This window comes from Mytilus galloprovincialis, chromosome 2 (genome assembly GCF_965363235.1).
Source record: "Mytilus galloprovincialis chromosome 2, xbMytGall1.hap1.1, whole genome shotgun sequence".
Taxonomy (NCBI): Eukaryota; Metazoa; Mollusca; class Bivalvia; order Mytilida; family Mytilidae; genus Mytilus; species Mytilus galloprovincialis.
Window position 1 is genome coordinate 84588537 of NC_134839.1, and position 24909 is coordinate 84613445.

At 31.4% G+C, this 24909-nt stretch overlaps 1 protein-coding gene across 5 annotated transcripts in view; it reads left to right on the forward strand.

The window, feature by feature from the left end:
• LOC143064655 (zinc finger E-box-binding homeobox protein zag-1-like) overlaps positions 1 to 17433 on the forward strand; it is a 42528-nt gene extending 25095 nt beyond the window's left edge. For 2 of the 5 annotated variants that reach the window (XM_076237631.1, XM_076237634.1), the window contains 5 exons: positions 4225 to 4368; positions 5920 to 6168; positions 7151 to 9522; positions 11130 to 11319; positions 12188 to 17433. In XM_076237631.1, coding sequence (XP_076093746.1) covers positions 4225 to 4368; positions 5920 to 6168; positions 7151 to 9522; positions 11130 to 11319; positions 12188 to 12399 — 3167 coding nt within the window. In that variant the 3' untranslated portion in view covers positions 12400 to 17433. The other 3 variants (XM_076237635.1, XM_076237633.1, XM_076237632.1) reach the window with 3 other exon arrangements.
• Positions 17434 to 24909: the final 7476 nt, after the last annotated feature.

The window sequence follows — 24909 nt, forward strand, 5'->3', positions numbered from 1 at the left end:
ATATTAAGTTGCATCATGGACATATATGTTGCCTGATTTAGAGGGGGGGGGGAGAAAGTCTGGAAACAAAACCAATTATTAAATAATGACAGTCTTTTATTGAATAGCAATATAGCTGAAAAAAGAGTCGTGAGAGTTTTGATAAAAAAATCTACCTCAGCAACATCAAAGTGCCATATTTCTAATGTCATTACATTTTACTTTATTGTCTAAAAACTATCTTTTTAAGTAACACTTTTAGAACATTGAAAAGTAATAAAACTCCATTTCATTATCAAAACTGTGAATATAAACCTTATATTTCATTGATACCATTTATTACTTGTCACTTAACATTTTTGCCAGACATAAATATATGATATAAATAAATATCAGTCATTGATTTACCTTACAACATAAGTTACATAAAAATTCTAGGAAAAAACCCACATCCTGAATCAATGCATATGTAAGCTACAAATAAAATATATTTCATTCAGTCTAGATCTAAATAAATTGGTGGGTGTAAGAAAAATTCAAATAATTATAAAAGTTTTAGAAGAGACTGACAAAAGCTTTGAAAATAACTCTGTATAATGACTTCAAGCAGTCTCTTCCACTAGGTTGGTTTAATTTAACTTTGAATTGTGATTTTTTATTTACAAAGTACCAAAATCTGTAGTTGTTTTCTTTTGAATAAACACTATTGTTTTTATGCACATTAATAAAACTTCATTACAATATTATGGTAGCTGCACTAAATGTTATACAGTTGTTGAGTGTGCAACAAAAAAACTACTTTTTTACAACATAACAAAAAACAATTGATTTATAATTCCTATATTTTTTTAATTTTAAATATATGTATCTGCCAAGAAATAATAAAACAATAATGATAATGTCACACTAACACATTGTAACACCTGAGTCTTAATGCTTTGGATGATTTTGCTATCCTGTTACTATCCAGAATTTACAGCTTACCAAACAGAAGTTTTGTATTGTTTCATTTAATTGTTTTTAATGAGACAAAACTGTCATGAGAGCAAAAACAGAGACAAAGAAATCTGTTGATAAGTTGATTCATTTCTGGTTAGTAATCAACTGATAAGAAACAACAGCTTAGAGACATTATTAACATTTATAGGAGATGTTAAAACTTCTTTCTCTAAATTAAAGTTCAAGTAGTAAGTAAATAGTAAGTAAAATAATGTAGGAAACTTACAGCTGAAATATTAATTTTCAAGGATTTTGTGTCAAATATATTTTTATATAAATATAGAACTTAGCTAGGTAGATTGATTAACTTCAACTTTTCAGCTTAAACAATAGGATTTATTTTTGTTATAAAACTGAAAGCAGGAAACTACACCTTAGTTATATTTCAGCAATAAGTATCAAAATTTATTGTTCAAGTACTATACAACAAAATGTCTTTATGATGTTGTAAGTGTTATTACTCCACATCCTAGAGAATAAATGTTTCTTCCTGTTTCACTCTAATCTACCTATCTCTCAGTATGTGTGTACCTTGACATGACAAAAATAGAATACTTCATCACTGTACATTATAAATAAAAACATGATGTGGTGATTTGTGCATTTCCTGTTATGACTTATCAGCAGGTAGTGACACTCATCCTCAACACATTTCTTCCTTCTTTGGTACTTGGTAGGATACTGTTAATCTGGATGTATTTAACAGTACCTTTGTTTGCTTTTCATGGGATTATCTCTTCTTCAAGCACTGCCACTAACTAAGTAGGATGTTCATGGGGGATATAACTGTATCTAATTTATTTTTTGATTAAGAAATTATTATGTGAAAATCACTTAAATTTTCTCTATGTTGAAATAAAACAATATTTTTGTAAAGGTTTTTCCATCTTTATTTTTGATCAACCACTGCTTTAAAAAGAACCACCTTTCTGTCTATAAATATACATATAAATACAAGACATTTATACATGCATAAAAATAACGGTCAAAAATAAAAAAAAATAAAAAGTCAAAATATTTATGCAATTGACCATTTAAGAAATATCACAATAAAGATAAATTATTGATGAGGTTGAATGTGATTATAAAAGTTTATTTTAATAAAAAAGACCTGCTGATTTCATTCTTGCTTGGGATTGCTAACCTCAAATTAACATGAACATAATTTTAATATCAAACACAGCCTCAGTCTTGTCAGAATACTAAAAATCTTTACAAATTTGATAATAAAATGTGTATTTAATAACACATCTTTTTGTAAATAAACATTTTTGTAATGATGTTGAATAATCAATAACTGCAGGTATAGCAATGGAAGGGTTTGTAAGAAACATTAGCTGTGTATTGATTATAGGATCAATAAATGGAAATGATGAGATGAGATTGGTTGTCAATATGAAAAGATTGGGAGGGTAGATTTATCCTGGGTAGAAATGACAGGTAACAGACTCCACCTTCAAATGCATTAGCAAGTGAGCAAAGGGATAACTGAAGAACAAATACTCTTATTTTGATTTGAAATTTTAATAAAATTTTCATGAAATTAAATCAAATACCACATTTTGATAAACAAGTCCTTTATGTTTTGGTATATATCTCTTCTATGTGTGGCATGTGTTTTATTCTGCAAATGAAAAAAAATTAAACAAAATGGGACTTTATATAAAAATTAACATCTTCCAAGATTTCAATTAGCAGGAGAAAAGTTGTTTTGTAAAATAAGTTTCATTAGACCACTTTCTATGAGTATTTTCTTAGAACAGCTAAGAAACTGTAATTTATAATAACGTAGTAATTGGGAGATTTAGTACTCATGCTTTTCCCAGTGAAGTTTACCTGAATCCCTTAATTGAACCCCATTTTAAACCTGTGGTTGATGCATATAACAGCTGAAATAAGCACTGAACCTGGGAGGTTGGCAGAGAAGCCAATACTTATTTCTGATTGGCTACCCACTAGAGGTGATTAAATTGAAAGGCTTACACCTGGAAGATCCTTTATGCAAACATTTGTATGATTATTAAGGTAGTAAAAATTGGTTTTTAAGGTAAAAGGTGTTTAACCTTCATCAGGTGAACTTCTATCTAATTTACTATAGATGTGGTTTTGAAAATGTTGAAGGAATTTTGCACAGGAATAATTCAACTTGGTAAGTTACTGTTGTCTAAGTGGGTCACAAGAAGTTTGGGTAACTTGATATTTGATATTCTGAGACAAAGTGGCTTCTGTTTGAGAATGTGGAAATATTTAGTAGATTTATATAAAACCAAACTTTGTTGAAATTACAATGTTTTAGGTTATTTCTGACTGTTAACAAGGTTTATATCTTATATTTTTAAAAAAGGTGACTGATTTAAAAAAAAAAATATGCATGATTCCTATTCTTAGAAAAATACTAAAAATGTTGATTTTTTTGAAATTATCTGATTATTGTTGTTAGTTTGTATGCTTGTTAGATGACACAACATTGAGATTTGTAAACATGATGTTTTGTCCAATTACCTTAGATAATGATTTCCACATGTAGCATTCACAATCATGTACTTAACTATTATTAGTTACTATCTACTATCTAAAGGTAATTTAATGGTTTTCTGCTGAATTTTTATATGGTGCTTTATTTATCCAATTTTCTGCCATCTAGCACGCACCATATAATTACAAAGAAATGGTTACACTTCTACACATGCACAATTTTTTCTGTTTTCTTGTTGAAAACCAACACCCTTATTAAAGGATAATTTTATATAATACAGACAATTACCTCTCATATTTGTCATTAATTAAGTTATTAATTATACAAATTAACCATGTTAGAACAGAGGTGGTCTGATTCATTATGTGAATCATAGGAGAATTTTATTTGAATGTTTTACTGGTTCAAGGTAAACTGTGGTATGATAATTGTATACCTCTGGTTATGATCTTGATGCAAAGGTTTCAGGACCCATAAGACCAGAAATGATTCTAAATAGTTCAAAATTTCAGTAACATTGATGAATCTTAAATGTACGATATTTTAAATTTTTTTGGAAATAGAAGGGTCCCAATTTTCAAGTTGCTGTAAATTCAGGACATCTTAATTAGATAAATGATTAATATGTTTCTCATAATTTTATTTTCATGAAGGTTGTAATACATGTACTAGAACTTGATAACTTAATTTTTTAACAAGTTTTTCCCTAGTAATTTTGAGATAACTATGTCAAGTATGTCCCATACTTTATGATATTAATTACCTTTCAGTTGAAACTGAGGGTGTGGAACCAGCAACTAAAGTACAGAAGACTGATGAAGAAAAATCAGATGTCCATGACAGTAGTAGCCATGTCAACATGATTCATGACACAGCAACAGATAACCATGACAACACAGAACTACAGAAAAATGGTTAGTATTTGATTATTTTCTTTTTACTCTTTTGTGAATAAAGGAATAAAAGGAGGTATGGAAAGTGTTGATGAAACAGTGACCTAACAACATAAAGGATTCATTTGAGACCAATACATTATACAACTCAATGGCAATAATAAGGCATCTCCTTAATTTTATATAAGTATAGAACATGAATGATAATTTATGCTTATAAGGCATATTTTATAGTAGTAACTTAAATTACACCTATAGCAGTATAAGCTTGTCAAATATACTTAAAGACAATAACAATTATGTTTTTTCTATAAAAATAAGGTGATGTCATGTGTTTGATCAAACTTTGATGTTGAATTTTCAAAGTATAACTAAGTACTCACATTAATAACCTACTGGTATATTAATCAGTTTGTACTGTTACATGTATATATATGTGTGTGTGTTGGAATGACATGTTTCTTATTTAATTGCAAATTGTTTCAGTTAAAAGAGAACAACAAAAAAATTGAACAAAGAGAAAAAAACCACTATAGAAGTAGTGGAAAGGAAAGCTTTCTATTTCAGTTGTTAATCTTCTTAATTTTTGATCATTTGTTTGGAAAAAATAACATTTACTAAAGTATTACCTTGGTACACAAACACACCATATGATATCTCTTTTTCAATTAAACCAGAAATATCTCTGTCCCAAATGCATAAGTCTGTGATAGGATACAGTTTTATCAGATGTATTCTAATGTTGTATTTAGTGTAAAGTACACCTGTTTACCCTCTAACTAGTCCTTATGGCTTTTCAACTTATAGCGTTCTAACGGGAAGAAATTTAATTTGATAGTACCATCATATACCATGAAGCAGTTAATCTTTGTGGGTTGCAAATTTCACTTATGTTATGCATGTTTAGTAACTAATTGAAATTTGCTAAGACAAACACTGCCAATATTATGTATCATTTACTTTAAACTTTCTTAATATTTAAGTTTTACACCAACCTCTATCATGTCTATAGCTCAATATGTGATAGTATAAGTTATCACTTTTGTCGGTACATTTGATTTAACATACCATAACTCATATATATGTGTGTAATAGTTCATGACATACAATTCACACAAACACTTGACAAAAAATGAAGAATGGAACAGTGCTTCTATTGCTGATCTTCATCTAATGGCTTTAAAATATAGTATACACTTACATCTTATTACAAGTTCAGATGTCCTTTAGCAATTATGTTTTCTGGGGAACACATTACTTGAGACACATTACTAAGTTGCAAAACTTGTGTCTCATTACATTGTATTGTTTATGTACATTAAATAGTTCTAGCAGATTTCTTTGTAAGATACTGACTGTCTGACTCCTTGGTAGTGCTATAAAATGAGGCCAAATCCACCCTTTTGAAAAAACCTGTACCAAGTCAGGAATATGACAGTTATTGTCCATTCGTTTGATATGTTTTATCATTTGATTTTGCCATTGTATTAGGTACTTTCCGTTTTGAATTTTTTTCAGAGTTTAGTATTTTTGTGATTTTACATTTTCCTAACAGAATTTTTTTTATTTCAGTAACTACAGAAGTTGTTTCAACACCAGATGTTAAATCTCCTTCTATAGTAGACACCACTCCACCAATATCAACAAAAAGTGACATTCCAACCACAATGGCTGACCAGAAATGTACAGATGATGAGAAGTTACGACAATACCTTCATCAGACAAATACAGTAGTGATCTACCCAGAGGCAGTCAGTGACGGGGAAGATGGCGACAATGATGAGGATGATGAAGACAAAGCCAACACGTCACAAGAACTTGGTAAGTCAATTGATGGTACACATTATAGACGGTTCCGGGGCCCCTTTTGAGGAAAAAATTTGGTTGGTTATATAGGGAATCACTGAAGCATGACCCCCTTTTATGTCAGTCAGTGGGCCCCCTTTTGAAATGTTCTAGATCTGCCACTGTACATTGATGAGACAGTCACCCAACTTCACACAATAAATCAAGATGGAAATATTGCTCCTGACAGTTGAGATCTCAGTTGTCCCTTTGATTAGTTAAATGATAAAGGCACAATAGTCAAAAGTGCAATAGAAAGAAGGAGGAGCACTTAACCCTGTGAAATTGATATTACAGGCTGTGAGACAACAAAAAGTTATCCCTATAAATACACAAACATATACATTAGAAACAAAATTTTGACTCCTGTTACATACAATTTTGTGGTGTATATGTCACAGAGATAGCAACCACTCATATGATTAAGAAACATCTCTAAATTTGAATAAAATGAAAAAAAACAAAGTATGGGATCTTTCTGAATAAAAAAAAGAAACGATTTAAAGGGTTTCGAAAGCGGCCAAAGAAGGTCCCTATACTAGTAGAATAACAGAAACAATACAAGAGTTATTGGTTAATGAAATCTTGTATAAACTCTATAACATTAGGCCTAAGATACCAAAAGGAGCAATGAAAAATCATAAGCTAAAGAAAAAAGGCAAATACCATGGAAAAAAATATGAAACACTATATATATAAAGAACCACTGAGCATTCTGAGCAATCAATATCTACCAATTTAAAAGTATGATAATAAAACGCTGCATTGAGATTATTTCACCATTTTAAACTGTATGTATAAGTGATGATAATTTTAGTTGTATTTAGCAAAGAGATGGTAGGTTAGGTATTTGAGTTGTTTGAAACCTATTTATTTCATTTCTGTTTAGGATTTGATTTTTTTAATTAACATTTTTTTGTTAATCATTATTTATGTGTTTCTTTTTCTTTTTCTTCAGAAAACTGCTTCAGTATAGATGAAGACATTGTCTTGAATTGTGCCCATTGTGATTTGACATTCAGCAGATTCAACATTCTACGAGACCACATGAGGGAGGTTCATCCAGATCTACCCATCAAGTACCTCTGTCCAAAGTGTGATGAAGCATTCCTACTAAAGTCTCATCTAGATAAACACCTAGCCATGCATTCCCCGACATCACAATCCTGTAACATCTGCAACAAGACTTTCGCCAATGTATATCGTCTTCAACGTCACATGATCAGCCATGACGAGAGTACGGACTTACGTAAGTTCAAGTGTCCAGAGTGTGGGAAAGCCTTCAAGTTTAAACATCACCTAAAGGAGCATATCCGTATCCACAGTGGAGAAAAGCCATTCCAGTGTCCAAATTGTTCCAAGAGGTTCAGCCATTCCGGGTCCTACAGCAGCCACATGACGTCCAAAAAGTGTTGGGTAATGAATCAGAACAGAGCTTGTCCATCAACTGTTGAATCTGCCAGTTCTACCATTAGACCAGGGATCAGTACCACTATGCACTCCTATCCACATCCAATGATGCATTTTGAGCCAATGAAGCCAGGTATTCCTGCCTACTACTCACCAGCTGGAGCTAGATTTCTGCCAATGTACCACCACACCATCAGACCTGTCATGACTTCACTGCTACCACATACATTATCTATTCAACATTCCACACCACATCCATCCAGTATGGTAATGGCCACCAAGCAGATCTCTCCAGACGTCAATTCCAACACCAAAGTTGTCACTGTAGATACCAATGTCACTAAAGAAGAACCAGTCTTTGATAAGAAGGAATCCACTCCAACTCTTACATCAGGACCACAGACAACTGTAGAAACGTACAAGTGTAAATTTTGCTGTGAGATATTTGCCAGTGCAGTTGACTGTCACCAACACGAGAGGTACATGTGTAAGAAAGATGAGCACAACACCAGTAGTAATGCTAGTAGTGATGAAAGTAAGACCAACCAGTCAACATCTTCAGAAGTTATTACAAGTGATGAAAAGTCGTCAGAGACATTGTCCTGCAGATTTTGTGATGAAGTCTTCAACAGTCCAGTAAGCCTCCATCAACATGAACGCTACATTTGTAAACTCAACAAAGACCTTGTTCAGCGAATGAGTGATGGTAGTCCACGTAACTCTCCAAGTAGCAGCATGTCTGACCATAGTCACATTCTCTCCATTGCAAGCGCCAGTCCAGAGACTGAATCTGAAGATCAAGATGACAAAGATGACAATGCCTTGAATGACAGCAAGAAGTTTCGTATGAGGTCCTTAATCAGCGATGAGCAGTTACATGTCTTGAAGTCCTTCTACAGCATCAACCCACGTCCTCGCAAGTATGAACTGATTCGTATTGGCAATGAAATTGGTTTCCCCAAGAGAGTGGTTCAAGTTTGGTTCCAGAACATGAGAGCTAGAGATCGTCGACGTGGCAAAGAGGTTCCATACTTTCCATCTATGGCCAGGTTTAAGCGTGACAGTCCTTCTCACTCCATCAGTGATTCTAGATCGTCTACTCCAGCAATCCTTCCTGTAGCAGCTCATGGAGGCAGCAAGAAGATCAGCAATACAGCTCCTACATTTGAACAACCATTAGACCTGAGTACCAGGCCAGCACCAGCTCACAGCAACAGAAGTAGTCCAGCTTCTTGTATTACACCACCTGCTAGTAGTCATGAAGTCCTTAATCTGAGTGTCAAACCAGAAAGCCAGCCTAGTGTTTCGTCAAAACCTGATATGGAATATGCCAAGAAACTCTTAAGTGACAGCCTGAAAGACAGTATGTTCATGAAGACACCACCACACAAGTATCCAATGGATGGTAAACTACAAAGCAGTGCAATCTACAAGTACATGCAACAAGAAGGTCTATTTCCTGGTTACTTCGTAGGAAATCCAACCATCACAACAGCACCAAGTATGATCCAGCAAGCCCCAGTACACACCAGGATAATACCAACCTGTGAGCCAGCCATCATCACTTCCAGCCATCCTATGTACCACCACCATCACTACAGCCGACCAGACACCAACAATATTACCATCTCACTCCAACAGAAGGTCCACCTTGCCATCAACAAGATCCACCAGGCCCGTAACACTCCAAAGCATGACGATGATGATAGCCAGAGTGACAGCAGCTCTAGTAGTGATAGTTACCATGACAGATCTCAGTATAATGGCGTCCACTTCGATGCTGCCATGGAACATGCCACCCACAACCTAGCCACCCTAGCTGAAGTTAGTCTAGCTGACAGAGCCAACCTAACCCTCGACAGCGAGATCAAACTGAAGCGTATGAGGAAGAAGTCGTGGAGACAGGTAGAGAGAGACTATGTCTGTATCCCTATTTTTAACCTTTTTACCTGTAGTTAGAAAATGCATGGCAAAAATTACCTTCACATTACCTACGGCTGTGTGTCTCAAATATTTAAGTGCATGCTATCAGAATCTGACCACGTTGTGTAACATCATTTCATCATCAATAAGTTCATCTTGTCAATTTCATATTTTACTAATGGTGTTTCATTGCATAGAAAGTTTGGCATGAGTAATTTTTTGGAATCTGTGTTCAGTGTTAGTACTTGTTTTATACTAACATAATTCAGGAAATTTATAAAAACTCCAGAAGTTGTAAGAAAAAAAATCTTTAGATTTACTACATTGTTAAAGGCTGTTTATTTTCAAGTAAGTGATAGATTATGTAATGTTAACATTTTTTGTTGGCTGAAACTTCAACAATATTTACGATCATTTATCAATAATTACATGTGAAATGAGAGAGAAAAAATTAAATATTTAAGTAAGAACATTAATTTATTTAGATAATATTTTCAAGGTTTGATGAATTTGATGTGATACATATGTTAGATTTTGACAGTATGGCAAACAATAGATGTATGCCATTGGTATTTGTTGGATAATATTGCCAAGTGTTTTACAAAATAAGAAAATGGGAAATTCTTTCACATTTTTGTTTCTTTTTTAACAAGCAAATTGTTATTCAAAAATTCATTTGTTGTTATTTTGAAAGATTGCTGCTAGAAAATATTTAATTGTAAGGGTAAAAATAAAATTAGAAGAATAGAATTAATCATTATATTTTCCCATTTTCGTCATTTTAGTGCATTTCAATTGATCATATGTATATATATATATATACTGATATAAATACTTAATTTGGTGTAAACTTTGATTATTGTTCACAAATAATGTGCAGTACATGACTACATGTATCTGTTTAATATCTTAAATAGTATATACATTTTAAATATTGAAAGAAATGCACTAATTTGTAAATTTAAGTATTGAAGTTTTTAAATGCTTAGGAAATGTTGATTGATACAAAATGCATGGAATTCTGTTACTTTGTTAATTTTGTTAAAGATTTAAAATTTTTTAATTGTTGAAAATATTCTTGTTATACAAAAAAATTGTTTGAAAGAAAGAATATAAAAAGAAAAGTTATCTTATAACATGTGAAGTAGATTTCTTTCATTTCTAAATGGAAAATTACAAACAGAAAGAAAGGGATATTGCATGTATTTAAAAACTGTAATTACTTTGAGGAATGGTCTATTTATTCTCACACCCTAGAATCTTAAATTATACACACATGATATATGAATGAAAAAATGAATGAATAGTATATCAGTGTGCAACCTGAATACATACAATACAATATACACTTAGTCTTAGCATTATGATTCAGCTGTCAAAATAGGCTCATGATGCACTACCTTGTTGGAACTTTCCATACATGATATAAGTGATGAACCAAATAATAAATAGCCTAAGCATTACTGTTTCAGTGAATTTATCTCAAATCTTAAGGTATACATCTGTGTATACTAAAACATATACAGGATTTTCTTTTTATATATAAGCATTTAATCCTTATGTGAATTAACATAGTTGATTGACCATTCTCTTTAATTTTACAGTTGGAATCTGAAGAGATTCAGCTAGACCTTGATGATGCCATGTTAGATGAAGACCATCCTTATCGTAAGAAGCGTCGTTCCTGGAAGAACCACCGTATGGAGGCTGATGATGGCTTGTATGGCTGTGACCAATGTAAGAAGATGTTCAGCAAACAGAGTTCATTGGCCCGTCATAAATATGAACATTCAGGTAAGACATGTTTTAGTAATGATGATTCAATTAACTAGATGTGTATAAAAATGAGGAGATGTGGTATGATTGCCAATGAAACAACTATTTAACAGAGTTAAAAAATGAATTGGATATTTTAGGCCACCATATTAAAAAGAAGATGTGGTATGATTGCAAGTGAGACAACTCTCCAAAAGAGACCAAATGACACAGAAATTAATAACTATAGGTCACTGTATGGCCTTCAACAATGTGCAAAGCCCATACCACATAGTCAGCTATAGACAGCCCCAAAATGACAATGTAAAACAATTCAAAGCAAGAAAACTAACAGCCTAATTTATGTACAAAACAAAACTCTTCAACAATAAGAAAATCCCATACTGTATAGTCACAGCTAATGAAAACTAGTTCAAAGAAAACTACTTGTAATGAATAAATGATGTTCTCTCAAACTATCAATACTATCAATACACATCCAACAGTTTTAGTTTTAAGACTTTAAATACAGCCTGAGCCAATGAGACGGCCTCTAACAACAGATTATTTGAAAGAAAATTTAATGGTCACATTATGTTAATTCCTAACAATTGAAAATTAAAACAGTACATACTTAAGACATTCTATAAAAGGTATCGCAAAAATAAACCAGATAATTTTGAAACTATGAAATATAACTGAAGATACAGATGGAGAAGGAAGTATTTATTTGATTGTACCATTTAACTTTGGTTCTAAATATTAATTTTTAAATAGAGAATCAGTATTTAAATTCTGTGTCTGGTTGAATAAAATAGATGTGATGTAAACATCTGACAACAACTAAAATAAGACTAAAAAAGGTCAAAGTGATTGTTTGACTAATCATTGTTTGTTTTATTTCCAGGTGCCAGACCATTCAACTGTGAGATCTGCCATAAAGCATTCAAACACAAGCACCACCTAACTGAGCACAGACGTCTACATAGTGGGGAGAAACCTTTCCAGTGCAAGAAATGTGGCAAGCGCTTTAGTCATTCTGGTTCATACAGTCAACACATGAACCATCGATACAAGTACTGTAAACCAACAAGGGAGGAATTTAACTGTAGTATCTAGTTGTCATAGTAGTGAGAATAGTCAAATATTGACAAGTGCAATAATTTTTAATATGAACAATATTTTGTGCATTAGTTATCTATCCATAAGTTAGTGGGTTAATATCCAAAACTTTAGAAAGGAATAGATATTCATGTCTGCCATGAATTCAGAATATTTCTGTTGTTATTATACTATTAGTGCTTATTGTTAAGAATAAATGTTTAATGATGTGAAATGGCAGACATATTTATAGTCCAGTTGTACAATATAATACTGGAAGGTGTTCATGTCACTGTGGGACACACGTCTTCTCAGGAAGACATTTTGTTGTTGACATAATTTCACTTGTTAATGAACTCAATGATAATTGTTAATGATTCCATTCCAAACTCCTTCACCATGTCTCAACAGTTTTTAATCAAAGGGAGATAATATTGTTATTTTTGAAAAGTGTGTATATTTTTGCTGAAGAAAAAGTTGTACATATTCGTTTTTCTTCCAAGAAACCATGACATCATTTCATGTTAAAAAATATGGGACCATTTTCATTAATACATTAAGGAAGAAATGTAAATTTTGCATGAATTTGTTGGTGTAGCAACTTTGTTGTACACCAAATCAGTATACCTGAGAATGAATACTCAATAAATTGTTAGAATGGCAAACTTAATATGCTTTAGATGTATGTTTATTACAAGTATTTACTTGTAGGTAGATTTGCATGTTTTTTTGAGAATTGTATAAGCTGTAGTAAAGATTATTTAGTGCTTACAAACCTAATGCTATGTTATTTATTAGTTACTTAACCAAAGAAATAAAATATTGTAGTATAAACGTAAACTAAATTATTTCTATTTATAATGCATGCATAATATTAAACTGTATTTATTTGTGCCAAACATTAAAAAGAATCAAATTTAGAATGAAATTGTCTCCACAACCACTCAGAATGAAAAGTATTAAAATCTTATGGTGCCAAACAAGTTTTTATGTTCATTTAAGAATCAAATTTGTATGAAAAATCTTTAGATTTGACTTCATAACAGGTTTATCAAAACCTACAAATTAGGTCAAGATTACAATTTCTGTGCCAAAATTATTTGTCCACAATAAAACCATTTTGTTTACTTTTTTAAACAATTATCTTGTTAATTAAATACTCAGTTACATATATAACAAACATTTTTTTCAGTATTAAATTGTTAAATATATTGTGCCAAATATAGTAATTCTCAAATTATGAATTAAAATATTACTTGAACAATCTCATACCAGAAGTATATCCATGTGTCATGGATTTTTTGATACACAACACTGCCAATGAATTGTAAATTTTTGTTATGGATTAAGGTTTCGTTGAACAAGGAAATACTATTAACTGTTGTATAAATCAAATTAACTTTTTTGCAGCTGAAAAAGTCCCAGAGTGAGAATGACAGAAATATATCCTTTCTATTCCAGTATTTTGATATTCAAGAAAAAGTTTAATTGAAAAAAAAATCACATTTATTAGGTAAAAATCATAAAAGTAGATTTAATTTTTTAGTGGCAACTGTTTTAAACAATATAAAAGGATGTATTTCTGACCTGTTAATGACTGATCTGATATATTTATATATAGGGAGAGATTAGAAATTAGTTTGTGATGGGACTTTTGAACTGTTTGATAATTCCTCTTGTGCCAAAATCTTGTCAGGGCAAATCCCAGATAAGCTATGGTGAATTCTGGTGTGCCAAAGACTGTCCTGTCTTGTCCTGTCTTGTCTTTGTCGTCTGTTGTTTCAGGTTTATTTTCGTTAATAGATTGTGAGTTGAGTTAGTTATTAATGGAAGTTTAAGTTGACCCCTTAACCTACGATGATTATATGGAGTGTATTTGTAGTTACATATAAGTTTGAGCTTTGGTTTGATAGATTTAGTTGGATATGTTATTAATTTAGTTCTTGTCTTGGTGCTTGTTCATCTAGTCAAAACTGGCAGAGCAAAGGTCAAAATGTGCAATCTGTGTTGTAAATTATTGTTAATATATATAAACATATATTTGTGTGTTTCTTAATGTAAGATTGAATGTATGTGTGTTTGTGTGTGTGTGTGTTGGAGGATAAATGCTGTGTATGAATGGTGAATGTGTGGTATGTATGACCTAAAAGTGTGTAAAAGGATGAGTGCTTTAAGTTTTCCATGGCTACTTATTGGTTTCCATGGTAACTTGACATCTAACCTAGATCAGTATTATAATTCATTGTCTTCCTGTTTTGTTATTGTTGTTAGTCCCTGTCTGCCAAACGTTTTTTAAGTCATCTAAGAATTCCAAGTTTGTTATGTTTGACATTTACTATGTGTTCCAATCTTACTGAACCAAACAGTCTCTCAGTTGTTTAAAATGTGCCAAGGTTCCATTTATTATTTAGCATTTGTGCCAATGATCAGTTATTTAAAAACAGTATTATATTTTTTTTCTTAAGTATTAGTTGAACTGCAATATTTTTTTCATGAAATCCATTTTTGAATTTAAACTTTTATATCTCAATACTCATTCTGTATTATAATGATGATTAAGCTAAATCAAACTTCAGATTTTTAGATAAAATCTTAGGCTGATGTCATTTGATTACTAAAGTTTTAAGACAAGAATTTCATTTCCTGGTGCCAATTTTATTGATGCAGTATTATTTCCATGATTTTCTGTTTATATTATCTGTCTGTATTGTACCAATTTCTATATTAGTTTGAATATCCACCAAGTATTAGATATTTTGATGACCAGTATTCTTCCAATTTTCTTTATTTTGTGCCAAGTTTTTGCTACTTGTCAGTATTTGCCACCATCTCAGTATTGCCACAATGATATTATTATAAATGTGTGTGTGTTGTCCTATTGTTGTACATTTTGCCACTTCTTGTCACATATTAGAAGCATTTATAGTAGCTTTCAGATATTTCCTTGTTCAACAAAGCCTGTCTTATATTGTATTATGTATAAATTGTAAACAGTACAGTTATCTTGTTAGGGAGTAGAAAGGGCAATAACCCTTTGCAGGGAGGATGACAAATCTCTGTTGTAGTAATGGGAGCTAACTCTCTGCAAGGAGGATGAACAATCTCTAGTCAATTGTAAATAAAAGTCTTAATGTAGCCAATTGTTTGTGTCTGCTTTTAATGTTTATACATACTCAAATACTATACATAAATCAGTCAAACTTCACTAAATCTTGTTATTCACAAATTTTATTCCAGAATTGCATAATTAGTTCATCATTTTGTTATTATTACTGTTATTTACATTGTAACTTTCATCTGTTTTCATATTAAACAAAATCATCTTTTTTTTATTTTTAACCATAGAACGAAGTCTTCATTTTAGTCCCACCATAATTTTATCTGCTGAAAAGACATTCCAGAATGTCCTTGTTGTATCTATAGCTGTTTAACTAGTCCCAGATTAAACTATATAATTGTTTTTATGTAATAAGCTGTGCCGTATCTTGCCATGTATAGAACTTAACAGCTGTGTTATTTATGTGTTGTTCCTACACAAGGTTTTAGTTCATTTTGTTTTAATTTACTGAAATGAAAGTTTTGAAATTAGTTTTAAGTAATGAGGAAAAATATATTGTTTTATTTTGCTTTATTTTCTTATATTATATGGTAACTTCTGCAAACATTATATTTGCAACAGATCTCTCAAGTTTTGGGGAAAATGCAATAACAAAATTTCTTTCTAGTCTTATAAAGTAAGTTCCTTATGCTTAAACATAAAGAGAGTTCTGTTTTATTGCTTTAAATAAGTTTTAATTGATTTATCAAATAACTGTTTTATTTTAGTTAATATTTTATTGATTTTTATTGTATAAGGAGGAGAAAAATACTACATTAATATTGCAATATGTGATTTTTCTATGTTTTGTTAAGCGTAATTCTTTAAAAAAATTCTCAACAATAACTTTAAATTAAAATAAAATTAAAAAGTAATTAGTCTTATTTAGGAAAATTGCCTTCAATCTAATGTTGGTGATACGTTATAAATAATTTTTAAATGATTTTTTAAAGAAATGCTTTAAACTAAATTATATAGTTTGAAGTCCATACATGTAGAAAAATATAAATTTGATAAAGATATGATTTGTGAAATAATTTAAATTATTGTCACATTTTTGTGACTAAAGTGAAGAAGCATAATATCTGTACAAAGATCATATATAATATGTGTAGAATTCTTTATGTAGTATTTCTTGCTCAAATGTCTCTTTGATGGTATAGATATATGTTTAAATTGTAACAATCAAAATAGTAATAATTTGTTCAGTTGCTATAAAGTATTATGTAAAACTTGTTATTATGGTACATTGTCATAACAAGTAGAGTAGAGTTAAAAGTAAATGATTACACAAGTTTTGAGAATTTCAATGGAAAAAGCTTCTCCTTCTGAAAGTGATAAATTTATTTCCTATGACTTTGATAAACATTACTGAATTATTTGTGTTTCTCAATTATATTCAAAAGTTTATTCTTTGGAAAAAAAACTTTTTGTAAAAGACTTAAATCTCAATTTTGCTCAAATAATAATTAGAACTAGATACTTCTTGTAAATTTCCCTTAAATATTAATTTAGATACCTGTTATTTTTCTTGATACAAGTTATTTATACCGAAAATCACTACACTGCTTAAAATATCCTAAATCAAGGTAATAAACAATTTGAAAAAAAAATTATTTACTGTTATTTAGCAGGAAACCACTACTTTTTCTTGAATGGAAATTCAGATTTTTTAATATGATCTTTCAGAAAGAATCTATGCTGAAGAGATTGTGAAGCTCTCTTCTAATCTATTGTATAACTTATTTTAAATTTTTTGAAACAAAAATGAAATATGTAATTGTATTATAATACAACTGGTTCAGTTTTCTTTTACTCAATCAGATAATTGAAATATCATTATTTAAAATCTGTAAGATCTTTCAGAAATCCAGTAAATACAATATAGATAATACAATTGTAACTACCTGTTTAATGAAAACATTCTTTTTAATAAAAAAAATTATGTAAACTTATTTGTTACTGTTGTTTTCTATCTAGTCCAGAAAAGGATATATACTCTGTATTGTACCCTGTCAGATTGATTACCATGGAGTCCACAAAATTACAGGAAAGTTTACCATATATTTTGTTATGGTTTACAACTGAAGAAACATAGGAATGAGGTGTCTGGAAAGTCCCAACCCCCTCTAACAAAACTAGGAACATAGGAATGAGGTGTCTGGAAAGTCCCAACCCCCTCTAACAAAACTGCATCTGTTTCATTTGTGCTTTGTTTAGACAATTTGTCTGTCACTATGTTGAACTATTCCTGACAAGAATTGTGGCCCTTGAATTAAGAAGAATTGTTTGACAAGTTTGCCTACAGGACAATAAACATTCATTTATTCATCCCTTAAAAATATATGGTAAATTGAACCCCATGCTACCAAGGAGTATTGTATAGGTATTTTGACCCATTAATCTGTTGGTTATCTTTGTTTAAATACTTTATTTTGGATTGCAACCTTAATCATTTCACATGAACTGAGAGGAAGATCTCTATTTATTTGTAGGTCACTATATCTAAGGTCAAGGTTAAGAGTAACTTTAAAATAAGGTTAAATAAAATACTTAATATTACTTTGACATATGGTCACATAAAATGATGGAAAGTTCTCTCCTGATTTTGTATTACTCCTAAGTTCAAGCTCATAGATAACTTTTTTTTAGATTTGAACAGACATGTACCAAAAAAGATTTTTGTGTGCTGGTCCTATATAATGAAAGGGAAAACACTTGATTTTCATGTCAGTACTATGTTTTAACTTTTAACTTTATTTCTCAACACACCATATACAGCATGGTCCAGAGAACAACATGTAAAAAAAACACCTTTAAAAAATGAAGGTAAAGCAATCATAACAAACAGACCAGTCGAGTCATAGAGGAACATTACATATTATTTGTTGCAGATGAAACACACAAAACAATAAAAGTGAAGTCATCAAATCGTCAAAAAGTCAACCTATAAAAGATTTTATACAAGAATGTGTCCACAGTACACATAAGAGTTACTTGCACATTCATTTTCTATGTTCAGTGGACTGTGAAATTTGGATAAAAAAAATTGTCATTAAAATTAGAAAGATCACATCATAGGGAAAATTTGTAATAAGTTTCAAGCTGATTTGATTTCAACTTCATCAAAAACTACTTAACCAAAACCTTTAACCTGAAGTGGTAAAGACAGACTGATGGATAAACGAATGAACGAACAAACAGACCAAAACACCACATTAAACAATACATGTGTGTAAAAGATAAACAGCCCAAACTTTGAGCTGTGAAACACATGAAACAACCAAACCGTAAAACACCCTTACAAATAAAGGGTAGAAGGACCAAAATTTTAAGTCTATGAATCTCTCTCAAATTATACCACAAATTTCCATACCACAAAGTGATGGTTATGATTGACTTGGGGGGGGGGGGGGGGTATGGCTCAAACTGTTTAGGACTTGGGGACAAAAAGGGGGAAAACCAAGAGTTTCCTGGTTATTGGACAATTAAGACAATTTTAAAGCATTGTAAGGGAGGTAATCCATTCACATTTAACGTACAATGTATCTAAATGGGTAGTTATGGTTGCAAACTCCATTAGAAATTTGAATTGAGATTATGACCATATCTTGAGGGAAAGATTTTTTTGGGGAAAAAGGGAAAAGGGATAGGTGAAAAAAGGGGGGCAATTTGTAACAGCCTACTATATTGCACAAAAGCAAAAAAATGAATATAAACTCAAATCATATAACCAATTCTAAGTTCTTAGTCAGAAACCTATTATGGGTCAAATATTTAATTAAAATCCAAATTCAGACCTGTATCAAGTACTAATATTGTGTCCATGTTTTACTGTTCAGGGTTTAACCTCTGCGGTCGTATCCAGCTGCACTCAGCAAAGCAATTCAATTTCAATTAAATCTATAACTTGATATACAAAAAGTCATATATTACTTTCTACGGAAGCCGGTTAGCAGGATAGAGTTTAATTTTTAAGTCGTTATATCGACTTAGCTAAGTTGTTATAACGACTTAACATATTTATCTTGTTTAACAAGTTAGCCTACTTGTTTAAACGACTTAGCTTACTTGTTTAAACAACTTAGCTAACTCGTTTAAACAACTTAGGTAACTCGTTAAAACGACTTAGCTAACTTGTTATAACAACTTAGCTAGTTTAATTTGTTATAACAACTTAGCTTACTCGTTATAACGACTTAGCTAAGTCGTTTAAACAACTTAGCTATCTCGTTTAAATAACTTAGCTACGTTGTTTAAACGAAATAGCTAAGTTGTTTAAACGACTTAGCGTAGTCGTTATAAAGAGTTAGCTAAGTTGTTATAACGTGTTAAACTAGATAAATCGTTATAACAAGTTAGCTTAGTTGTTTAAACGAGTTAGCTAAGTTGTTTTAACAAGTTAGCTAAGTTGTTTAAACAAGTCAGCTAAGTCGTTAAAACAAGTTAGCGAAGTTGTTATAGCAAGATAAATATGCTAAGTCGTTATAACAAGTTAGCTAACTCGTTATATAACGACTTAAATATAAAACTTCACCCTTACTTACTTATTGTATTGTTTTCATAGGTGTCTTTTGTCTGTTTGTTATAATTTTAGGGGCTCAATTCTAGAAAAAGTATATGCCCCAGCTTTACATACCATAATCCGTACGTGTTTACATAAATGGCCTATGCTACTTGGTAGATAGATATAGTTGACTCATTAACGGTGACAGTATTTCCCATTTATATATTCGATGGAGGACGATATTTTGATCCTTTTCTTTGTAAAGTTATAAGTTCGGTTATGCTCTACGTAGGGGGCTATGTAATAACATGGCCATATAGATTTTATCTAAACCTCGATGTCCCACAATCTCATGTTTTAAAAAGGAGAATTATTTTCTATACGATGTTTTTATACTAAGACGAAATAAAAGACATCTCTGTTTTCAAAATAGTTATGTTTCGTCATAGAAATATACTCCCAATGTTTCCGTATACATTTTGCATCTGATTTGATTCTTAATTATGGCATTGTCTTAATGGTAAACGTCTTTTAGATTATTTGGGGAGGGTGAAAGTTTTTGTATTGTCCCTAGGAAGCTTTTCTGACAACTGAAAGGTAACTCTTTGATACAATAGAAAGATGACTCTTTGAACCATAAAACGGTAGCTCTTTGGGCAATTGAAAAGTAAGCACTAAGGAACAATTGAAGAGTAGCTTTTGGCACAACTGCAAGTGAGCTCTTTGGAGCAATTGAAACACAACTTTTTGTAACAATTGAAAAGTAGCGCTTTGTGAATTATAGAAGAGTAGTGCTTTGGAAAAATTGAAAGGCAACTCTTTGAACCGAATTGAAAGATAGCTCTGTTATATTTTTTAGAACAATTGCTCGATAACTCTTTGGAAAAGTAACTCTTTGGAACAATTAAAAGGTAACCCTTTGGAATAATTAAAAGATAATCGTTAGGAACAAATAAAGTTAGCTCTGTTGAGCAGTTGAAGAGTAGCTCTTTTGATAGCCTGGTATCCCGGCCCGATATCTAGTTGCGCGTCGTCCCCAGGCTACTCTTTTGAACACTCGATAGCTACCTCTTTGGGATAATTGACAGGAAGCTTTTTTGAACAATGGAAATATTGATCTTTTGAACATAGAAGACTAGATTTTTGGAGCAATCAAAAGTCCCCTTTTTGGAACAATAGAAGAGTATCTCGTTGGAACAACTGAAAGATAACTCTAGAACCATTTAAAGGTAGCTCTTTGGAACGATAGAAAGTAACTCTTTTAAAAAGTAAAAAAAAATCTTGTAAAATTATAAATATTGTGTAAACAAAAATTAATAAAGTAAAAACATTATTTTTAAAACTACTTTATATATAGTACTTTTTTTGCTAATTTTAATATGTGAACCATATCTTTCTTCTTTCTTCTTTTTTTTTTTTTTTTTTTTTTTTTTTTTTTTATCAAATATCACATTTGGATGTCTTTGTTTGTCCTGACTTAAACTATGTTCATTTATGACAGTAAAAGTATATAGTGATTTTTAAAGGTGTATGCGAAGAGGTCGTTTATAAGAGTTCATTTCATAAAATGCTCCAATATTGCTCTTTTGTGAAAGATCGCATTTTCACGTTAATTGCGGTACCGGCATATGCAGCGCACGTGTGGAAATTATATGGTATTGACAGGTTGCATATAGATTGGCACTTGACATTTTCTAGAACACCAGCATGGGTCTCTTATGTTATAGTATACTTATTTCAATATGTGGACAGTAAATGAGCTTCAGTCATCGCTACGATGCATCAGTAGAAGTGTTTCACCTGTCAGCTTTTAATTTTCATTCTCCGTTATTAATTGCCATTTGGAATTGTAACCCCACCACCACCACACAAACCCCACCCCTTTCCCCATTTTTGAGCTCAGTCCGTTCTACACGAGAAGATCAGCTACTCAACAATTTCTAAATAGTAAATAAAAATAATAGAAAGCAACTTGTTTTGGAAGCAAAGAACTGGGTTAGATTTGGTCGTAACAGTGCAATACTTGTGTAAAACCTGATGTGTTCACTACGATTTATTTGTGTCTGTAAGTTCCAACATCAATTTCTAATCAGTATAAAACTTTCGATTGCGAAGGGTTGTCAATTCCTCTCAGCAATTCTCAGCTGCTTCATAACAATGTGGAGGTATAATACTTAAAGTATGGTTCCTTGTAAGAAAAATAGACATATTTATATCGAAGTGACCGCGTAATACTTGACGTTACAAAGGTGCTGGTAAAAGTCTTTAAAAAATGAAAATGATCTTCAAATGTTTGCCATAACTAATTAGTTTGCCGATAATGCTTTTGTCAATATTAATTCTCGTCTCAAGTTTTTTACTTTTTTACTTTTTTCATAATCGAAAAAAAAAAACACAATCCAGTGACAAATATTTCATGCATGTTAACGGATATGTTTTAGTAAAGTATGTTAAAGAAGGCAAGGAGTGATTGTTTGGTCATTCGTTCGATCATTTTATGTTATAGTGTAACAGGGTTCTTTGACAGAATAAAAGGATTCGTCAAGTTTAAGATGTTTTATTCATACGACATAAATAAAAAATAACCCTCAAAGTACACTAATAACAAAACGTAAATACATAGGATCGACGGTGGCTTTTCTAGAAACCATTGAAGTAGATTTTTTTGCTCTAAATTTTTAGTTTGGGCGGTTCAAGTATAGTTTTTATTATGTTGGCGAAGTGTAATCGATTTTCGTTCTTTCAAGGTAAAATAGTTTTAGCTCTACAGTGTCCAGAGTATTTCAGTGTGAAAACAGATATACGCATCAGTAGAAATGCTTTGGCATATGGTGACATTTGAATTTTTATATTTCTAACTTTTACACGTGTTCCTCATTGTTGGAAAATTATACTTGATTGATCAATACCTTTTCATCACCTGTTCCAATGGGACATCGTCAAATGTCAATTTCGTTCTAATCTCATTAATGATCTAAAATCTAATTAGTTAATTGTCATCAACAGGTACTATAATCACACCTGTAAAGGTTGCTGGTGATGTGTATTCTCTCAGTGGAGATTGATTGACATTTCGCATACAATAATTGACGGGTAGATGACAATAAAACTAGGTATAACACGCAAATCATAGAGAATATCGTATTGCTAAAGCTATTTACCAGATTAATCATATATTTTGATGTAAAATATTGCATAGTTTTGAAATTTGCATTGTTCGATGACTGTTTCTAGTCAATGACATTTTGTGTCTCCTAAACTCTAAAGCTACCATGATATTTATTAATGCAGTTACCGTAACTATGTGGAAAAAAACTCAAAATCATTCAAATTCTGTAAAGAAAATAAAGCATAAGAAGTATTTCTCTTCTCTCTTTATGTCAAACAAAAGAAGAAGAAAAAAGATTCCAAACTATTATACGAAGTATTCAAGTACATTGTATATAATACAGAAGTTGACATCACTGTTATGTTATTGCAGTGTTAATTTTATATAGACAGGGATCATATTTTATTAAAAAAACCAACATTAAAACTAAAACTCCTGACGATGTTATATAAAAAGAAGAAGATGTTGCATAATTGACAACGAGCAGACTCTGCACCAGATATGTAGTACGTCTTACTTTGACGTGACAACGAGAAGACTCTTCACTAGATATGTTCGTACGTCTTACTTTAATTAATAGTCAATATATGTGACATACCATGAACATTCAATATTATAATATAAATGATGTTGCACAAGCATACAAAACAGATGTTAGCACACTCTGAGATCTGTGTGTCTTATGTATATATCTATAGCACCCGTCAAAATTGAAAAAGCTAAAATCACCATATTTGCCTACGGGTAACAACAATTTGACTAACCTCGAATCCTGACCTAATCTAATACTTCATCGACTGTCGTGCAGTGAGCCAGGATTCCAGGCTACCATTTATTCAGACAAGAGCATACTTCATGTAACAAAAACACATATATGAAGAAGATGTTTATGTATATATATATATATATATATGTGTGTACAAAGGGACACTGACAATAAATATATATTGCAGTATAAATCTCAAAGTATAAACAGAATTTAATCGAAATGTACTTTTGACAGATGAAGGGAACTAACACCAGGGCCGTAACTAGCCTCTTCAAATAGTGAGGCAAAATATATCGCCGAGCGGAGTGAGGCGAAAAAATTTTGGCGAGGGGACTGGGGGCCGCTCAAGGCCCCCAGAAGCTCTGAGAAAACTAACGCAAAATCGTGCATTCTGAGCGTTTCTCAGACTCTTTCTGACATTGAATTGCAATTAATTTTTAGCTTTTTTTCGACAATATTCTGGTCTGAAAGCAAAAACATAGATTTATTGTATTTTAAGACCTTAAGGTTTTATGGTCAACATTAAAAGATATGTAGGACAAAGCAAAATTCGTAATTCTCATAATCATTAATACTGGATCTGTCTGTCTGTTTTAGTCTTGTATTGTGATTAGACTTTGGTGATATTTTTATGACTAGATTGAGATATAGTGACAGTGCAGTATTATGCTTTAAATACTAGTACTGCTTAAGTCGACACTAGGGACACATGACCCTGTTTTACGGTATAAATGATTCTTTTATTGTTGAAGACCCTCCAGCAACTTTGACCAAATGATTAATCATTAGTATTTTTTTTGCATTGACTTTGTGTGCGATAAGGTTTCGTGCACATTTACTCCATATTCCTTTATTTTCTGTAAAAGGGTCTGAACATGACTTAATGCAAGTTTAACCCATCAATGGAAATGGTCATATGGCAATACATTATTGCTTTTTGTCAAATTATTTGATACCGGAAAATTGGTGACCTTACTTTCATTTAAACCATGTCAGTTATCTATTTTTATCAACCAAAAGTAGCCAGTTGTGAATTCTTTGATATC